Source organism: Euprymna scolopes, chromosome 16 (assembly GCF_053919585.1).
Source record: "Euprymna scolopes isolate OS-2025 chromosome 16, ASM5391958v1, whole genome shotgun sequence".
Taxonomy (NCBI): domain Eukaryota; kingdom Metazoa; phylum Mollusca; class Cephalopoda; order Sepiida; family Sepiolidae; genus Euprymna; species Euprymna scolopes.
Window position 1 is genome coordinate 129,986,348 of NC_136497.1, and position 18,772 is coordinate 130,005,119.

Genomic DNA, 18,772 nt, shown 5'->3' on the forward strand with positions numbered 1-18,772 from the left:
ACAGCAAAGACATCAGGTTTTTTTCCCGTTCTTTTCCTCCTTTGCGGTAAGAGTTCGAGCCTGCCTTCCTGCTACCACCTTTTTTTTTTTTTTTGCTCAACATACACCTCCAAACACCCGGGCAACGCCGGGCTGAAATGCTAGTATTACATAAGGATACACTTTTTGATTTTATGTAGATTATCCAACGTTACTTTCAATATAGAACGCACAACCATCACGCGCATTCGCATGCAAAAAACACTTAGTAGAAAATATATTATTTTCATGTTAAGTAGTGGGTACTTATGCAGAATAAAAACTGTGCTATTGTAATGGGATCCTAGGCGACACCAGGGATCCCGTTCAGCTAGATTAAGATGAGAGAGGATGAGGTATGGTTAGGGGGACCATGCTGACACTTAGTCAAGGAAAGACAGATGTTCATAAGATTCTATCCATCGGAAAATAATATCTGTTTCAATGAAAGGAAAATATAAATCTGATAATAGGATTCTTCGGAACAAGGGATCGTTTTTCTAGTTGGGTTTGGTAAAAATAGATTTTAAATAACTAATTGAGGAAGACAAGTACAATAACTTAGATTCAAAATGTCTGCTTTGGTGCCTGGGAGATGTTGTCATTTGGTTCACCTGTTGCTTTTCAGTGCCAGACCACCAAGCAAGTGATAAGTTAGTTTGGACAGATAATACAGTTTCTTTGAAGAGAAAGAAAGAAAAAGGGGAAAAAAGAGAATTAAAGAGAGATATGGTTACGAAAGAGAAAAGAAGAAATTCACAAGAAAAGAAAAAAGGAAAAGAATATAAAATAATGGGAAAGAGAAAGAAGAGGTTCAGAGGCAAAGAGAAAGAAGTAATCTTTAAGTGACAGAGGGGGAAGAAGCCAATTTAATAAAAATCATTGTCTTTTTAGAAATAGGAGTCTTTTGCTATTAGCATCGAAGAGTGCACATTGCCATGGCCTCCTGTCTAGTGGGGCGAGAGCCAGAACTCCCCATTAAAGCTAAATTGAAAAGCACTTGTTCTTAGCTGGGAAATTAACTAAATGAACTTAAGTTATACAACCTGGATCACGAAGCTGTTGGGAACCCAAAGAACTCGACCTTAAACAAGTTTTACCCTGAATATCTTAAAAATGATTTATAAACAATTATTTTGTTTGGTCTATAAGAAAATGACCCAGAATTTTTCTTTGTTTCTGGATTGCCTGCCTAAATGAAGATGCAGTTTATTTCCTATATGCCCTGACACCAGACGATGGAAGAGACAGACCAGATCCAGCACAAAGCCAAAGTGACGGCCAAAGTGGACAATGTTGCCACACAGACTTCGCATGCCCTGAGCAACAGAGCGGTATTTTCCAGTGACCAGTGAGAGTCTGGTCACCCTGAGGGTGACACCACTAGACAATTAAGAATGTAGCCCTGCTGGGTTGCACCTATGGTCCTGTGAGCCGTGAGCGATGAACACAGCCAGGGGTACATCACGAGTATGCTCCCGTGAACCAGGATCCGACGGATGCGGCTTGGGGTGTAAAGGGTTATACTATTGTCAAAATTTTCCGAGTAGTTTTTTTTTAGTTTCTTACTCCCATATGTTTTGTTTTGTGTCGTTTGGGACTTATCAACTTTTAGGGTCACCTTTAAACGCTCAATTTTCCATATTTATCTTAAGTGATGCAGCAAACCCTCAAACTCAGACCACACAAGCTTTGTCCACAGTCCGCACCTGTAACCACTATATCCTTTCTTAATTAGACACAAAAAAACAGTTATTCAGTATGTACGTTTTTAACGTCCCAAATTCGTTTTCAACTGCGTCATTCTTCTACGATTATTCCATTTGTAGTTTTTAAAAAGGTGTTTGTTTTACAGTTGTGATCTTATAAACAAACGCATTTCATGTGAAAACATAATTTTTTTTTTTTTTTTTTACACAGTGATCACCACTTATCAAGGCCCGGAAGCCACTCAGGGATAAGGGTTATTGCAAGTACATTACGTTAGTGGGGAGATTTGATGAAGTGTTTACTTAAGGGGGCGGTTCATTAGGAATTTGTTAACGTTGGATTTGAAAACATCCAAGTTGTAGTCCGGTGGTAAGCAGGCAGACGGAACAGAGTTCCATAGGCGTGCAGTTCTAATGATGATTCAACAAAGAATATGAAACGTTCGTGATACATATGGCACAAAAAATTTTTTTTTTCATTTTAACACAAAATATATCGTTTTAAAATAAAAACTGTATAAATAAATAGACGAATTGTGTTATTTTTGACAAGTGATGGTGGAATTAATATAAACTCCAAAAATGATGAAAAAAAATAAATGATTCAATTCAAACAAACATCTTTATAAATTGCACTGCAATTAACAAAGTAAAAAAAAAATCCACAAACATTTTTTGACACTTGTGCGCTACTAGGACGGAACCACTTTTTTGTTTTCAGTTAAGACATGGGGAGAGTGCATAACAGGGGCAGACAAATGCAATTTCAGAAGCAAAGCGAAAATAAATGTGTTTCTTGTTTTTGTAAAAAAAAAAAATAAATAAAAAATAAAGTTGAATAATATTGTCCCAAAATAACTTCTATAAGAGACGGATCAACGAAGTCATTAAAAAATTGCAAAAAAATTTAGACTTAAAAGTTTATATTTGGGTTCAGTAATGGCATGTCTTTTTTGTTAGTTGCAAAAAATTCCAGTCAATGACTAGGATCTTTCCAACTCCAAAAAAAAACAAAACTTTACGATGATGACTTTTAAATTAAACATTTTTGGGTGTGCTGAAAACGAATATATACTTTAAAGGTGACGCAAAGAAATAGCTTTTATAATATGAAGAAATTACTTTTTCAAAAAGTGGGATAATTTTTTCTATATAAATTTAGCGTAAAATGAGCACCCACTTTCTGGCCACTTCTTTTTTGTTGTTGTTTTTTGGCTGCCTGAAAGCTGTTTGGTAAATTTTTACTTGCTTTCCACACCATAACAATCACCTTTAACATAACTACTTTTAAAGGTTTTCGAGTATGCTGAAAACGAATATCGCATTTAAATTAGCAGCAAACAAGTAGATTTCCGTTAAAAATATGTGCGTTTGCACATACAGAAATTGCCACCACTAATAACAAAAAATTATATTGCTTAATATTCGGTAAAATACTTGTTTGCTGCAAATTTAAATGCGATATTCGTTTTCAGCATACCCGAAAACCTATCCAAGTCGTCATTTTAAAGGTGATTGTTAAGGTGGAAAGTAAGTAAAAATTTACCAAAAAAGAAAAAAAAAAAAAAAAAGCTTTCAGGCATCCCAAAAATAACAAAAAATATATCACTAGGTGACTAGAAAGTGGGTGCTCATTTTACGTTAAATTTATATAGAAAAATGATTCCCACTTTTTGAAACGTGCATGAAAACTATTTCTTTGCACCATTTTTAAATGTTACATTCATTTTCAGCCCCCCCCCCCGAAAACCTATAACAGTCGCCATTATAAAGGTTTTTTTTGAAGTTCCCAAACATTAACCAAAATTCCCTTTGATGAAGCTGAGATAAGTAGGTCCCGCAGGCAAGCTTCGTTCTGACATTCGGAAAATTGTGAGAAATTCCATTTACATCCGCCATCTTTTTTGTTTAGGCCGCCCACGCAGTTTGGTGGTCGGCCGTGATTGGTTAATTTTGAATGTCAAGTGAATTGCTTGGCGCCCTTTTTTGTATCATGCTTTTATTTTTCAGTCCAAGCAGGAACTCGGAAAGGGATGGACTCCAATTCAGCAGCTCCCACACGTGAATGGAGCTATGTCAATTTATTCATGTTATATCATCAAACTGTGTGTGAACAAAGGATCACATCTCTACAAGCAGAGACACTTTTATATTGCTGAAATTATCCTAATTACAGGATGACATTCATTGGAACTTACCTCAATTCAACTAGAGTCCCAAGCGACTCGACTCGCATTATGCTTAATTATAGGCGCCAACATTCCCGCCAAGACCACCATGAATATACATGGATCCTTTCAAGGAACAAAGAACTAACATTCCGACAATAGGAGTTCATACTACCGGCTCCATGCGTATGGAGGCAAAACTGGCCACCATTTTGCAAATGGACAATACCAGAACCAATAAACTTTCATTGCTGTTACTTTTGAATAAATTTTGAGTTTTAAAGGTATGTCTTTTGTATTTGTGCATTTTTTTCCCTCTGCAGGTAGTAAATTGGGACGTGAGAATTAAATTTCTTACAAAATTTAGGTTAACAACCGGTGAAGCTTCTTTTTTTTTTTTACATAGGCATCAACCACTTATCAAGGCCAAGTGGCCACTCAAGGATAAGGGTTAAAGAGTGTACAGTAGAAATTGGACAATATAGTAATCGTTAGTAATGGAAATTCGGTAAATTTGTTAACAAGTGGGACGGCTCATCAAGAACTTGTTTACGTTAGACTTGAAGACAACCATATTGTAGTCAGCCGGAAAGCAGGAAAACAGAAGACAATTCCACAGGCGTGCAGTTCTAAGAAAGAAGCTTTGTTCATGGAACCTACATTTAGGTTTAGGCACAGATAAAGAGTGGGGGGAATTATTGATAGTGTTTACAGCTAGACGAGTGTTTCTTGTGAAAGTTTGGCGAGGGGGGACCATAGACTGAAGCTCAGTCGAACACTTTCCATGAAAATAACGAGACAGCAGAGATAAACTTGCAACATCTCTTCTGTGAGATAGAGGTTGCAGGGAAGAGAAAAGGACATCTCCTATGAGACTACAAAGTCTATTTTGAACTCTATCAAGGCAGGACAAGTCTTTTCTAGCAGCTCCTACCCAAATGCGGCAACAGTATTCCATCCTTGGACGTACCTGGCTCTAATATAGATAGAGAATTGCATCAGCAGTGAGATATCTACTGGAGCAGTAGAAGGATCCCACCAATTTTCCAGCGGCCTTGGCAACAGATTTGATGTACGTGTTCCATTTAAGATCGGGAGTAAAGGTCAAGCCAGAAGCTTGTCAAAATTTGAGGCCTCCTCAAGACGAGAGTCATCCATTTCCATTGATGCCAGATGGGGATCAGAACGTTGATGATGTAAAGAGAGAAGCTTGGTTTTAGATGCATTAAAAGTAACCAGCCACTCCTTTTTCCATTGTACCACGTGCTCAAGATCAGAGGAGAGAGAATCAGAGAGAACTTGGTCGTTTACTGACTTAGATGTGCTACCATAGATGGTAGTGTCATCAGCATAAATGTCTACAAATGATGTAAGGATGTGATTTGGAAGATCATTAATGTAGATCAGGAAAAGAGTTGGGCCCAGGATGGACCCCTAAGGGACTCCAGCATTAATACTGTCAGCTTCTGATTTTTGCCCATCAACTACTACTCTTATGAACCTGTCAGAAAGAAATGATTTAATAATTGAGAAGACATTTCCAGCTATACTATAGCTAGAGATCTTGTGAAGTAAACCTTCATGCCATACCCTATCAAAGGCCTTAAATATGTCAAGAGTAATTGCTCTAGAAAGGTTGCCTCCATCGAGAGATTCGCTAATCCTATGAGATATAACTGTAAGCACATCTGCTGTAGATCTAATAGAACGGAAACCCCGTGTGCCACTAGGAAGGTTATTTTTGCTGAGATGGTTGATTACTTCTCTATTTAACACAGATTCCAGCAACTTACTCATGATGCACAGGAGACTTATTGGCCTGTACTGAGTGGGGGATGAGCGATCACCTGAATTCTTAACTACAGGGCATACTGATGAGATTTTCCAGGGTGATGGGAAGCAATTCTCCTTAAGACAACGTATAAACTGTTTTGTAAGTATGGGCGCTAGTTCGGTTGAAGTTTTTTGAGTACTATAATTGGAATACCATCAGGACCAATTGCTTTACTGGAATCAATGTTTTTTGTTGTTTTTTTTTAGCTTGGCAACATCATGTATAGATATATGTATATCACATAGCGTGTTTTCTGATACAGGAGGAAATATTGGGGGTTGGCGGCCTTGGTCGCAAAGGGTAGAATTAGCTGCAAAGTTCTTGGCAAAGAGTTTGGCTGTCTGATGCTGACGAGATTACCTCAGGTCCATTGATGATAGTTGGGATAGAGCACATGCTTCTGTTCAGGATTCTATTTGCTATTTGCCAAAACTGGTGGGAACCAAGCTGTTGCTCAGCTACTTTGGACTTGACGGACTGAGCATACAACTCTCTTGTGTTCTTTATTACTTTCTTACAATGGTTGCTGGCAGTCCTGAAAGCGGCTTTAGTTTCCATACATCTATTACATTGGAAGCAGTGGAAAAAGTGATTTCTGTGCACAATGGCAGCAGCACATTCTGGAGAGAACCATGGCTGGCTGTTAGGTTTTTGCTGAAACTTTTTTGAGGGTATGAAACAATCTATACCTGCAATTAACCATTCTGTCAGGTCTGATACTATAGAGGACACATCCTTTTTAAACATGGAACACAGAGGTAGATCCGATATAAATGTATGGAAGCTATCCCAGTCAGCCATAGTGTATCAATATACTGTACGATGGAGGGGTACATCTGGAGACTTATTATATTTAATTTTTATCTTAATTGATACAACAAAGTGGTCGGAAGATCCAAGAGGAGACAGAACAGAAACTGAACATAGTTCAGGACAAGTTGTGAGAAAAAGGTCTAGTAGACTCGCATACTGACCGTCATTGTCGGTCACACGGGTTGGTTCGTGAACAATTGGAGTGAGGTCATAAGCAATGAAGAAATCATGACAGAACCTCCCCTCATCATCGGTCGTGTTTGAGTGGGTCAAACATTCCACGTTGTGAACATTGAAGTCTCCACATATGTGAATGTTAGCCGAAGGATAAGCAGATAGGACTTGGTCAATTTTCTTAGATATGCTTTTAAATATAGTAACTCCACTGTTGTGGGGGTAATAGAGAGTAAATATAAATGCAGTAGTTTGAGCTAGTGCAACCCGGAAGCACATATAGGGTAAGTTAGGATCTTCTCTGGAGATGACCCTACCACATGGAAAGCCATCTTTAATATAGGCACATATTTCATGCCCGTGGCGATCTTGGGGGTCAGATTTAGAAGTTAAGTTAGAGTATCCTTTAATTACGAACTCACCTAGGGAAATAGCCTGTCCAATGCCAGTTCCGCTTAAAAATAAAAGGTCAGGTTTAGTCTCCTGTGGATTTCAACCTCTGGAAGGTTAGAATGTAGAACCCTGATGTTTGAGAAGGAAACATGGTAGTGGGGGTCTGTGTTGGAAGTTGGAGATCCGGGTTTAATTTAAGCTACCGAAAAGTAACCCTTTTGAATGAAGATGGATATAAACAATGTTTTTTTAAATTAATTTCTTAATTTTACTTAAAAACAAAATGTAAACATATACAAACAAAATATTTTAGAAAATAATTTCTTAATTTTAAATAAAACTTGATTGTAAAGATTTTTTTTTTTTAAATAATTATTGAAAAACTTCCTATTTACTTGCCTCCCCACGAGGGCAGAGTTAGACACAAGGTCGGTTTTTAATGTAGAGAAGCATTTATTACTAAAAAACGAAATGGTGAAATATAAAAGCAAGTTAAGCTAAAGGTAAAAAAAAAAAAAAAAAATTTTAATTCAAAGAATTAAAGAAAGAAAAAATATTCCAAGAAATTTCGAACATTTCTTACCATAAACATAACGAAGAAGTGAAACATAACGAACAAATAAAAATAAAAAAATAAATAATTGCAACCAAAGGCAAGATAAGTTAATATAAAAAAGGGAAACAGATTTTTTTAAACAGCAAAGTTCAAATGTTTGTTTGCATAAAGCAGTTCAACGAATTATTTTATTTTTTTAAGAAAGCGTTGAAGGCAGACATCTTGGATTTAGAAAAAATTTTGTTTGGAGTTTTAGAAACGCCAGGGGGAGATAACTCAGTTTAAAGCGCCGACACTCCCTCCCCATCTTTATTACTAGCTTTTCTTCCTAAAAATCGAACCTTTTGCTCGGTATCATAACAAATTGTTTTTTTTCACTGTAAAACAAAAACTACTTGATGAAATTAAGTGAAATTTTTTTTTTTTTTTTTGGAGAAACTTCATTCCATAACGGATACATACAATTTAAACTTTTTTTTTTTTTTCGATATTTTCATTTTTTTAATGTCTTGATTAAACCGTACAAGTACCAAATATTTTTGTAAATAAAACAATTCGGAGAGGTTAATTTGTGCCTTTCCTTGTGTGTAGGGCATCTCCAACAAAAATTGTTGTTGTTTTTTTTCGTTGTACTTCTGTCATTTGTCTTTGACAAATGAGACACCCCAGCCCCAGACCTTCCACTTGTAAAATATTTTTTTCTCTTAGAAACGCTTTTGCTTCCTCATAACTTTTCCAAAATTGGCTCACGCTTTCTATATCAATCATTCAAAGGGTCCATAATGGTAGAAGCAAGCACCGACCGGGGTCACATTTCACGTGACCTAACTGTTCAGATTTTTCAGAACAGAGATCGTCTGCTGAACCTACTTATCTCAGCTGCACCTTCCCTTTTTCCGAAAAAAGACAACTTAAAAGTGCAGAGAAGATACCGTGCTTTTATTTTGTTAGTATTTTCGGGTTTATTTTACAACAGACAGAGGTATGAAAAAGTGGTAAGAAAAAAATTTTTTGCTTTTGTAATAAGAAAAAAAAGAGGCATAAATATGTAATTATTACGGATATTTTAGTTAATTAAGTAAAACTTAAACGAAATGTTTATATTACTTATACTTATCAGACTATTATTCTTATCTTGAGTGTTATTTTGTCATCGGATTGGCCTTCGACCGTCCTTAGCCGCACCTTCCCTTTTTCCGAAAAAAGACAACTTAAAAATGCAGAGAAGATACCGTGCTTTTATTTTGTTAGTATTTCCGGGTTTATTTTACAACCGACAGAGGTACGAAAAAGTGGTAAGAAAAAAAAAACAAAAAAAAAAACATATACAACTAATAAATGTCACGTTAGCATTTATTAGATGGGTTTCTATCAGTATTTTGTTTAATTTTCTATTTTTGAGCCATTATCGAGACTTCAAAGATGTAAGAGTTACACCGCAGCTATTTTTCTTGTTCTCACGTAGCGCCCGACACTACTTGTTTACCGAACAAGATAAACGTTTGAATGGAAGTAAAAACACTAAAAACTTATCCAACCAGGTAGAAGAGTAACTTATATTGCCTTTGATAACGTTTATTTGTTATATATTTAAATGCTTGACAGTTTTTTCGTACCTCTGTCTAAAACAAACTCACGTACCAAAAATAACGGTAAAAACATGCCTTTTCACACAAACACCAACCCTAAGTCCGGATTGGCAATAAAATCAGACTTGACGATACAAAAATAATGTGGTTATATTGAAGCTTTCAGCTTTAAGATGGTTATCATTGAAGCAACACTACCTTAACTAATTTGGTTAAGACAATGTTTTATTAATGGCAGTCATCTTAAAGCTGAAAAGTTCAAAATAATCGAAAACACGAACCCACCCGTGTGCCCGATACTTCCGGTCAGTACGCAAGCCTTCTAGACCTTTTTCTCACAACTTCCCCTGAGCTATGTTCATGTTCCGTCCTGTCTCTTCTGGGATCTTCTGACCACTCGGTTGTATCAGTTAACATAAAAATGAAATGTAATAAGTCTTCAGACGTACCTCTCCACCGTACAGTATATCGATACTCTACGGCTGACTGGGATAGCTTCCATACATTTATATCTGATCTACCTCTGCATTCTATGTTTAAAAAGGATGTGTCCTCTATAGTGCCAGACCTGACCGAATGGTTAATTGTAGGCATAGACTGATTCATACCATCCAAAAAGTTCCAACAAAAACCTAACAACCAGCCATGGTTCTCCCCAGAATATGCTGCTGCCATCGCGCACAGAAGTCACTTTTTCCATAGCTACCAACGTAATAGATACTCTGAGACTAAAGCTGCTTTCAGGACTGCCAGCAACCACTGTAAAAGGAATCTCTTGACAAAGGTTTCCTTTCTAGGGCAATTGCTCTTGACATATCAAAGGCCTTCGATAAGGTACGGCATAAAGGCCTACTTCACAAGATTTCCAGCTACAGTATAACTGGAAATGTTCTCTTAATTATTAAATCATTTCTCTCTGATAGGCTCATAAGAGTATTTGTTGATGGGCAGAAATCAGAGGCCCACAGTATTACTGCTGGAGTCCCTCAGGAGTCCATCCTGGCCCAACTCTCTTCCTGATCTACATCAATGATCTCCCAAAACACATACTTACATCATTCGTTGACATCTATGCTGCTGACACGACCATCTATGGCAACACATCTAAGGCGTAAATGACAAAGTTCTTTCTGATTCTCTCTCATCTGATCTTGAGCGCACGGTGCAGTGGGGGAAGAGGTGACTGATTACTTAATGCATCTAAAACCAAGCTCCTATCCTTACATCATCAACGCTGATCCCCATCTGGCATCAATTGAAATGGATGGCTCTCGTCTCGTGGGAGGCTCCATGTTTTGACAAGCTTCTGGGATTGACCTTTACTCCTGATCTTAAATGGACCATATACATCAAGTGTGTTGCCAAGGCTGCTGGAAAAATGGTAGAATCCTTCTACCGCTCAAGAAGATATCTCACTGCTGATGCAATTCTCTATCTATATAAAAGCCAAGTACGTCCAAGGATGGAGTACTGCTGCCACATCTGGGCAAGAGCTGCTAAAAACAGCTATTCCTGCCTTGACAGAGTACAAAATAGACTTCGTGGCTTAGTGGGGGATGCTCTTTTCCCCCAGAAGAGATGTTGCGAGCCTGTCTTTGTTTTATTGTTACTTCCATGAAAAGTGCTCATCTAAACTCCAACCCCTGGTCTCCCCTCGCTAATCTTTCACGATAAACACCCGTCTAGCTAAAACCACTATCAAAAAAATTTCCCCACTCTTTAACTGTGCAAAAACCAAAACGTAGATTCCATGAACAAAACTTCTTTTTAGAAGTGCACACCAGTGGAACTCTCTTCCGTTTGCCTGTTTCCCACCTGACTAACTTGGATGTCTTCAAATCCAATATAAACAAATTCCCGATGAACCACCCCCTTAAGTAAGACACTTTATCAAATCTCCAATACTAACCATTACTACGATACTCCCATAGATTACTGTACACGCAATAATCCTTATCCCGAGTGGCTTCCAGGCCTTGATGTAGTAACTTCCATGTAAAAAAAAAAAAACGTCAACAGAATTATTAAAAGTCAATTTGTCTTACTAAATTCTCGTTTAAAAAAAAAAAAAAAAAGAAATATTTGTATAAATATTCGTCACATTCTTAAATCACGATCGAATAAAAACACACAAATCGTGTGTATTTTTAAAGAGAATGTAGGAGGACACTTGTGCAGTTTAACACAACCAAGCAAATTCAGAAAGTCATTATTAATATGAGGACAGACAGGTGAGGCAGCTGTGTAACGGTACTTATGTAGAGAAGGAACCGTGCTATTTTTAAAATATTTTCTTGCGGGAAATTTATATATGTGATATTCGTTTTCAGCATACCCAAAATCTTATAAAAGTCGTCATTTTAAAGGAAAATTGTTCAGGTTGAAACTAGGTAAAAATTAGCCGTATTTTCAAGTTAGATTCAAATTTTACGGTGTTTTTGGTAGCGCGCTAAAATAACGCCATTATTTCGAAAGCCATTCTTAACATGGGAGGGTGTTTTGTAAGTAGTCTGTGCTGCCACCTAACAATTTAATTTAAAAAAAAAAAAAAGACGATATCGTGAAACTTAAATTTAATCCGAAAAAAAAAAAAAAAAACAATTTAAAAAAAGCGCGGTACCAAAACTACAGAAGAATTACCGCCCCGTATCTTTTTATTGTTAGGTGAAAGTACAGAATAGTTAAAAAAAAAAAAAAAAAAAAAAAAGAAAGAAAGAAACGCCCCCCCCATGTTAAGAATGGGTTTCTAAATAATAACGTTATTATTTAAGCACGGTACCGTCTCTAAATAAGTATTGTAAACTCTACAGAACTCTCTTAAAAAAATTAAAAAACAAAAAACAGAAAGTGCTAGTGCAGTAGTGCACTTACTGATCCGCGCTATTTTGTAAATCGTATTTCCAAGTTTAATTAAAGCTTTATATGTTTGTTTTTTATTCAATTGTAAGGTTATAGTATAGAATAGGTACAAAATACCCTCCCCTCCCCATGTTAAGAATGGCTTTTTAAATAATAACGTTATTATTCTAGCACAGATCAATAAGTGCACTAGTACAAAACAAAAACAAACAAACAATTAATTTGCTTGTGGGTGCTAAACTGCACGAGTGCCGAAGTTAGGACGTTGAAAGCGTAAACAACGTTAGAGAAAGTAGCAATTTCTAAGTTTTGTGAAGTTATGAAAACAAAGACGTAAACTTACTTAAAACGCAGAAAAACAAACGTAATTTATCCATCATTTGTCTTTTTGCTCCGATTTAAAGTAAATCTATTTTTTTAAAGCATTTCCTTCTCTGCTTTTTCGCTGACGTTGTTGTTGATGTTGAATAAAAACAAAATTAGTTTTTGCAACTTGAAAGAAAAAAAAAAAAAAAGCCAGAACAGCAGAGTCAGAAGTCGATGATAACAAACAAGGCGGAGGAGGACGTACATAAGTTTCGCACCAACTTCCGATTTAGGATTCGCAATTCACATTAAAAAAATAAAATAAAATTCTTCTTTAAACAAAAGAATTATTATATACTTGAATTCTGCTCAGTATTTGCCCCCCTCCCTCACCCTGAGGAGATTTAAAAAAAAAAAAAAAAATTATTTCCTGTTTATGTCACGTAAACGAAGCCCACTTCATGTAGATTGAAGTGGACTTGGTGTTACTTTTTTAAACCATGTTTTTAGTATACATTAGAAATATTTATACATTCCTATTTGATTCGCCAGCAACATTTACTTTGTAGAAAAATGGCGTCTATGTTAAAGTCGTAGTTTCAGAAACTTTTAAAATCCGGAAATATCATTCAGTTATTTCCCTTGGGTCGACTTAAAATTCTGCACATTCCAATCATTCAATTTAGTAGTAATCATTTTTTTTTTTTTTTTTTTGGTACTTGTACAGTTTAATGAAGACATTAAAAAATATCGAAAAAAGTTTAAATTGTACATATTCGTTATGGAATGAAGTTCTCTGAAAAAACAAAATTTTTCATCAAGTAGTTTTGTTTTTTTTTTTTTACAGCGAAAAAACAATTTCTTATGATACCGAACAAAAGGTTCGATTTTTAGGAAGAAAAGCTAGTATTAAAGATGGGGAGGGAGTGTCGGCGATAACTGGAGTTATCTCCTCGTGGCGGTTGTAAACTCCAAACAAAAATTAAGAAAAAAATCCAAGATGTCTGCCTTCAACGTGCTGTCATGGAAACGTGTTTTTCCGCTATAAAAAAAAAAGAAGACTACTCGATCAAATTAAGTGAATTTTTGGTACTCATGCCATGCAGAGAGTGCCGTGCTGAAATAATTACGTTATTATTTAAAAAGCTTTTCTTAACATGGGGAGGGGATGGTGTTTTGTACCTATTCTGTACTTTAACCTTACAATTGAATTTAAAAAAAAAACAACATATCATAAAACTTTAATTAAGCTTGGAAATACGATTTAAAAATAGCGCGGGGATCACTCTCTGCATTAGCACCGAATTTTTTTTCTCGAAAACGGATACGTACAATATAACCTTTTTTCGATATTTTCATTTTTTAATGTCTTGATTAAACTGTACAAGTATCGACAGTTCTTTATAATTCAACCGGATAAAATAAATAAATAAAATAAAAATGAAAATACAGAAAAATCTTTATGATGTACGACGTACTCGTCACAGAACGAAAATATAATATTCCAAAAATTACGTTAATTGCTCAAGTGGTTTTATTTATAACAAAGAAAACAAAATTCGATGAGTAAGCAAAGAGGGACTGTCTCACGTCACCATCCTAAAAACAATGGCATATAACTTCACAATAATGCACAATTGCGAGATCAGCCTTGTAATGCTAACGACTTCACATTAATCACTTAAAATCTTTCAAAAATGGTTTTCTTTATAAAAAAACAAAATTACTTGATCAATTTACGGAATTTTTGGAATATGACAGTTTCGTTCCATGATCGATACGTACACCAGAAACATTTTCTCAGTATTCTTTTTTTTTTTTCATTTGTTTTTATTATTATTTTTATTTTTTATTTTATTTTATTTTAACGTTAATTAGTGGACATTCGGCCCATGTTTTAGCATACATTAGAAAATCTAATACGGCCATCGAGAACAATCTGGATTTTTTTTTTCTAAGGATCTGACTATATTAAGTATTCGTTCAGTAATCTATATATTAATACGATAGCGTGTGTGTTATTTTCTGTGTCACACTTACATCCGGGTCGTTTAATTGTTATGTACTTCCAGTCCTTGTACTAAATAATTTTACCAAGAATTCTTCATAAGTTTTGGTTATGGCTGAAGGAACTACAGGTTTATATATATATATATATATATATATATATATATATATATATATATATATATATATATATATATATTACCATTTTATCTGCTTAGTTACACATGTTTTGATTACCGAATCGTTTCTATGAAGTCTGATAAAGTTACTGGATCGTTGATATGATTCGATAATCGAAACATATGTAACTAACGGTAATAAAAAATATATATATTTGCTCTGCAATAGTATTGAGCACTCTCTTCAGGTTTTTACTAATTACCATTTTTACTTTCTCTCTCTCGCTCTCTCTCTCTCTCTCTCTATATATATATATATATATATATATATATATATAAACTTGAGTATATATATATATATATATATATATATATATATATATAAACTTGAGTATATATATATATATATATATATATAAACTTGAGTGTATATATATATAAACTTGAGTATATATAGCCCCCCCTCTTTGGGTAGAGCACTATCGTAAATAATCTCACTCGCTGCTTAATTTGGCTGAAAAATGCGAAGCTTGCGGTTTGTTTACAAACAAACGTTTGAGCACTTTACGAGTGGCGGACGGATGTTTATTTAAAAAATAGACATTCGGACAGATTAGTTGCGGGCACCGCTTCCGTGGTCAAGGGGTAGAACTGCCGACTGTCATCACGACGGTTCTAGGTTCGATCCTCGGCTTGGGATAGGTGGTAGTCTAGCGGCACTGATGAGTTGTGATACAACGAAACAGGACTGTATGTCGATGACTAAAATATATTTTATATATATATATATATATATATATATATATATATATATATATATATATATAAACTTGAGTTCCTTCTGCCATAATCAAAACCGAAACCAAAACTTATGAAGAATTCTTTATAAAATTATTTATTTAAAAGAAATAGATTACTGGAGTGCCATCAGTTATAATCGAAATCGAAACTTATGAATATATTTTTTTCATTTTGAAATTGCAACTTTGTAATATATAATAATTGATAGAACATTAACTTTATAATAATATATACGAAATCTGCAAGAATTAAAATATCATTTTAAGCATACTTTACGACTGGGCTTTGCCAGGTGTTCGTGCTAGCTTGGATAAATACTTTTGCAGTTTTAACAAAAGAGCTACAATAATATCAGAGCGTCTGCATTTACACTGAACATCTATAGAATGCTAACATCAATATATTACATACGAATGAGTCCCCTGTAGAATTTCCACAGCTATTGCTAGTATCGTATGAATATAATTTTCATGAGAAGACCTTCAGGCCAGATCTTGTAAAAAGCTTTGTATATGACAAATGCTACTATCCTTGCTTCTCCTGCCTTATCTAGATCTTTATTTATCAAGCCTTTAAAATCTGACTTTCGAACTAACATATCTCTGGTCAGGTCTTTATTTATCCCTCTTTCCTCCGGGTGCATTTTTATCATTTCCTCCCATGTTTTCTTCGGCCTTCCCCTGTGGACTGAACCTGCTACCTCAGATGTCTTACATTTTTTAACCAAAGAACTCTCATCAATGTGACCATACCATTAGAGTCTACTCTACTGCACACATCTCTTTCCAAGAATTTCCCTACTGCTGAAGAAATTAGGACGATACTGCTTCTCTGCATGCTACAGCTTCATCTTCAAATCTAAAGTCAACAAATTCTTGTCATAAACCGCATAATCCAATTCTGTTAATTCAATTAGTCGTTTTCAATCCGCTCATAATGTTTTTCATCATTAAATGGACAACCCATCAATTACATCAACACTTATCTTCAAGGATTTTTGAAGAAAATTTTTGTGTACATGTGTTTGTTAAATCTATTACAAATGGAGATTTGGTATCTGTCTGTCTGAAAGCGATATTATACTATTATTTCTATTACAAATGGGGATTTTGTATCTGTCTGTCTGAAAGCGATATTATACTATTATTTCTATTACAAATGGAGATTTGGTATCTGTCTGTCTGAAAGCGAAACTATACTATTACTTCTATTAAAAATAGACATTTGATATCTGTCTGTTTTGGTCAAGATCAAAGTGTAGTATCTGTTCTTCAGATGCTGCACTTCCATTTCTTGTTCTCTTTCGTTAGAGGAGAAATCCTTCACGACTGAGACAATTTTTATTTTTGCACCTTTTCTCCACGTTAAAAAACGACCCTGATGTCTAACTCTGTCCCGTGGGGAGGCATAGTAAATAGGTACTAATGGAGATTTGATATCTGTCTGTCTGAAACCGGAATTATTCTATTACTTCTATTAATGATAAAAATTTGGTGTCTATTTTTCTGAATCTGTTACTATATATTGTATTATTATTTTCAATGCACATTTTTTGGGGAGAGGGGGTAGTTTAGTATCGGTTCTACTTTCATGATATCATTCTCCCAGGCATCACCTCGTCCTTTTTTGGAGAGTGCTGTACTATCTGGTCTGTGGTCATGATACCATTTTATCAGAGATTACCTTTCTTCTTTCTTCTTTTTCTTTGAGGGGGGGGGAGTAGGCATTGAGTATCTGTTCTGCTGTCATTATGCCATTCTCCAAGGCATTATCTCCCCCTTTTATGGAAGGTTAGTGTAATATCTGTTTTGCGATTATGATAACATCCTCCCAGTGATTATCTTTTATATTTGGAGTGAGGGGGGGGTACCCTTTTCTCTTCCCTGCAACCTTTTTCCCACAGAAGAGACGTTGCGAGCTTCTGTTTTATTGTTATTTTCATGGCAAGTTCTTGTCTGAGCTTGAATCTATGGTCTCCCCTCGCCAAACTGTCACGAGAAACACTTGTCTAATTTTATTTTTATTTCGGACTATTAGTCTCATCTTTATTAGTTGTTTTTTTTTTTTTTTTTTTTTTTTTTTTAAATCTTTTTATTGGTTCACAACGTTTCGGCCAACTTCCTCTGGCCTTCGTCAGGTGGACTAATAGTCCGAAATAAAAATAAAATTAACATAAAATGCTCATCTCAAAATAAAAAAAAAAATTCCAATTAAGGAATAATATATATAAACACTTGTCTAGTTGAAACCACTATCAATAATTTCCCCCACTCTTTATCTGTGCTTAAACCTAAACGTAGATTCCATGAACAAAGTTTCTTTCGTAGAACTGCACGCCTGTGGAACTCTCTTCCGTTTCCCTGCTTTCCAGCTGACTACAATATGGTTGTCTTCAAGTCCAATGTAAAGAAATTCTTGATGAGCCGTCCTCTTAAGTAATCCAATTTACCAAATTTCTACTAACGATTACTACGATATTATCCCATTGACTACTGTTCAATCATTAACCCTTATCCTCGAGTGGTCACAGGGCGTTGATAAGTGGTGACTCCTTTGTAAAAAAAAAAAAAAAAAAAAAAAAAAATTGTTTTTATGAGACCATATTGCCAGGTATTACCTTCTCCGAGGTGTGGAGTAGTGTAGCATGTTTTATTATCATGATACCATCCTTTTAGTTGTTTCCTCCTCCTTTTATTTGGTAATGAAGGTGGTGGCGGTGGTGTAGTATCTGTTCTAGAGGTCTCTAGTCACTAGACCATTCCTCTTGGGCATTATCTCCTCCTCTTTTTTTTTTTTTCGTGGGGGTATATTATAGTATAGGTTTGTTCATCTTGATACAATATTCCCAGGCATTACTTTCTCATTTGGAGGGTGTACTTTAGTATAGATTTGTAAGTTATAATACCATCCTCTGAGGCATAACCTCCTCATTAGAGGGGGACAGTATAGTATATGTTCGCTCGTCGTGTATACTAGTAACAGACAAGACACACATCTGAAATTATTCCATTTCACTCCCTATCTGTGCCTAGAACTAAATGAAAATTCCATGAACAGAGTTTTTTTCCTAAAACTGTCCGTCTGTGGAATGCAATTGTCTGCTTCCTGGCTGACTATAACGTGGTTGTCTTCAAGTCTAATGTGAATAATTTCCTATTGAGTTATCCATTTAGATAATCTAGCCCTACCCAAGTTCCACCATGATTGGTATTGTCTCACCACCTACCTAGCATTTAACCTTTATCCTTGAGTGGTCTTTAGGCCTTGATAAGTGGTGACCCTCCACATAAAAAAAAAACCTTGTGATGAAAGAATGGTTCATCAGCATAATACTGTTGATATTGTCTTTCTGGATATTGCCAAGGTATTTTATTCTGTTACTCACAACTAACATACAAAAACAACTGCATGTGTGTGTGTGTGTGT

At 35.4% G+C, this 18,772-nt stretch overlaps 1 protein-coding gene across 2 annotated transcripts in view; it reads right to left on the reverse strand.

The window, feature by feature from the left end:
• Positions 1 to 12,695, reverse strand: part of LOC145296078 (uncharacterized) — an 86,879-nt gene extending 74,184 nt beyond the window's left edge. The window contains exon 1 of one of the 2 annotated variants that reach the window (XM_080142214.1): positions 12,457 to 12,695. In XM_080142214.1, coding sequence (XP_079998340.1) covers positions 12,457 to 12,493 — 37 coding nt within the window. In that variant the 5' untranslated portion in view covers positions 12,494 to 12,695. The remainder of the gene's footprint in view (positions 1 to 12,456) is intronic. The other variant, XM_080142215.1, reaches the window with a different exon arrangement.
• Positions 12,696 to 18,772: the final 6,077 nt, after the last annotated feature.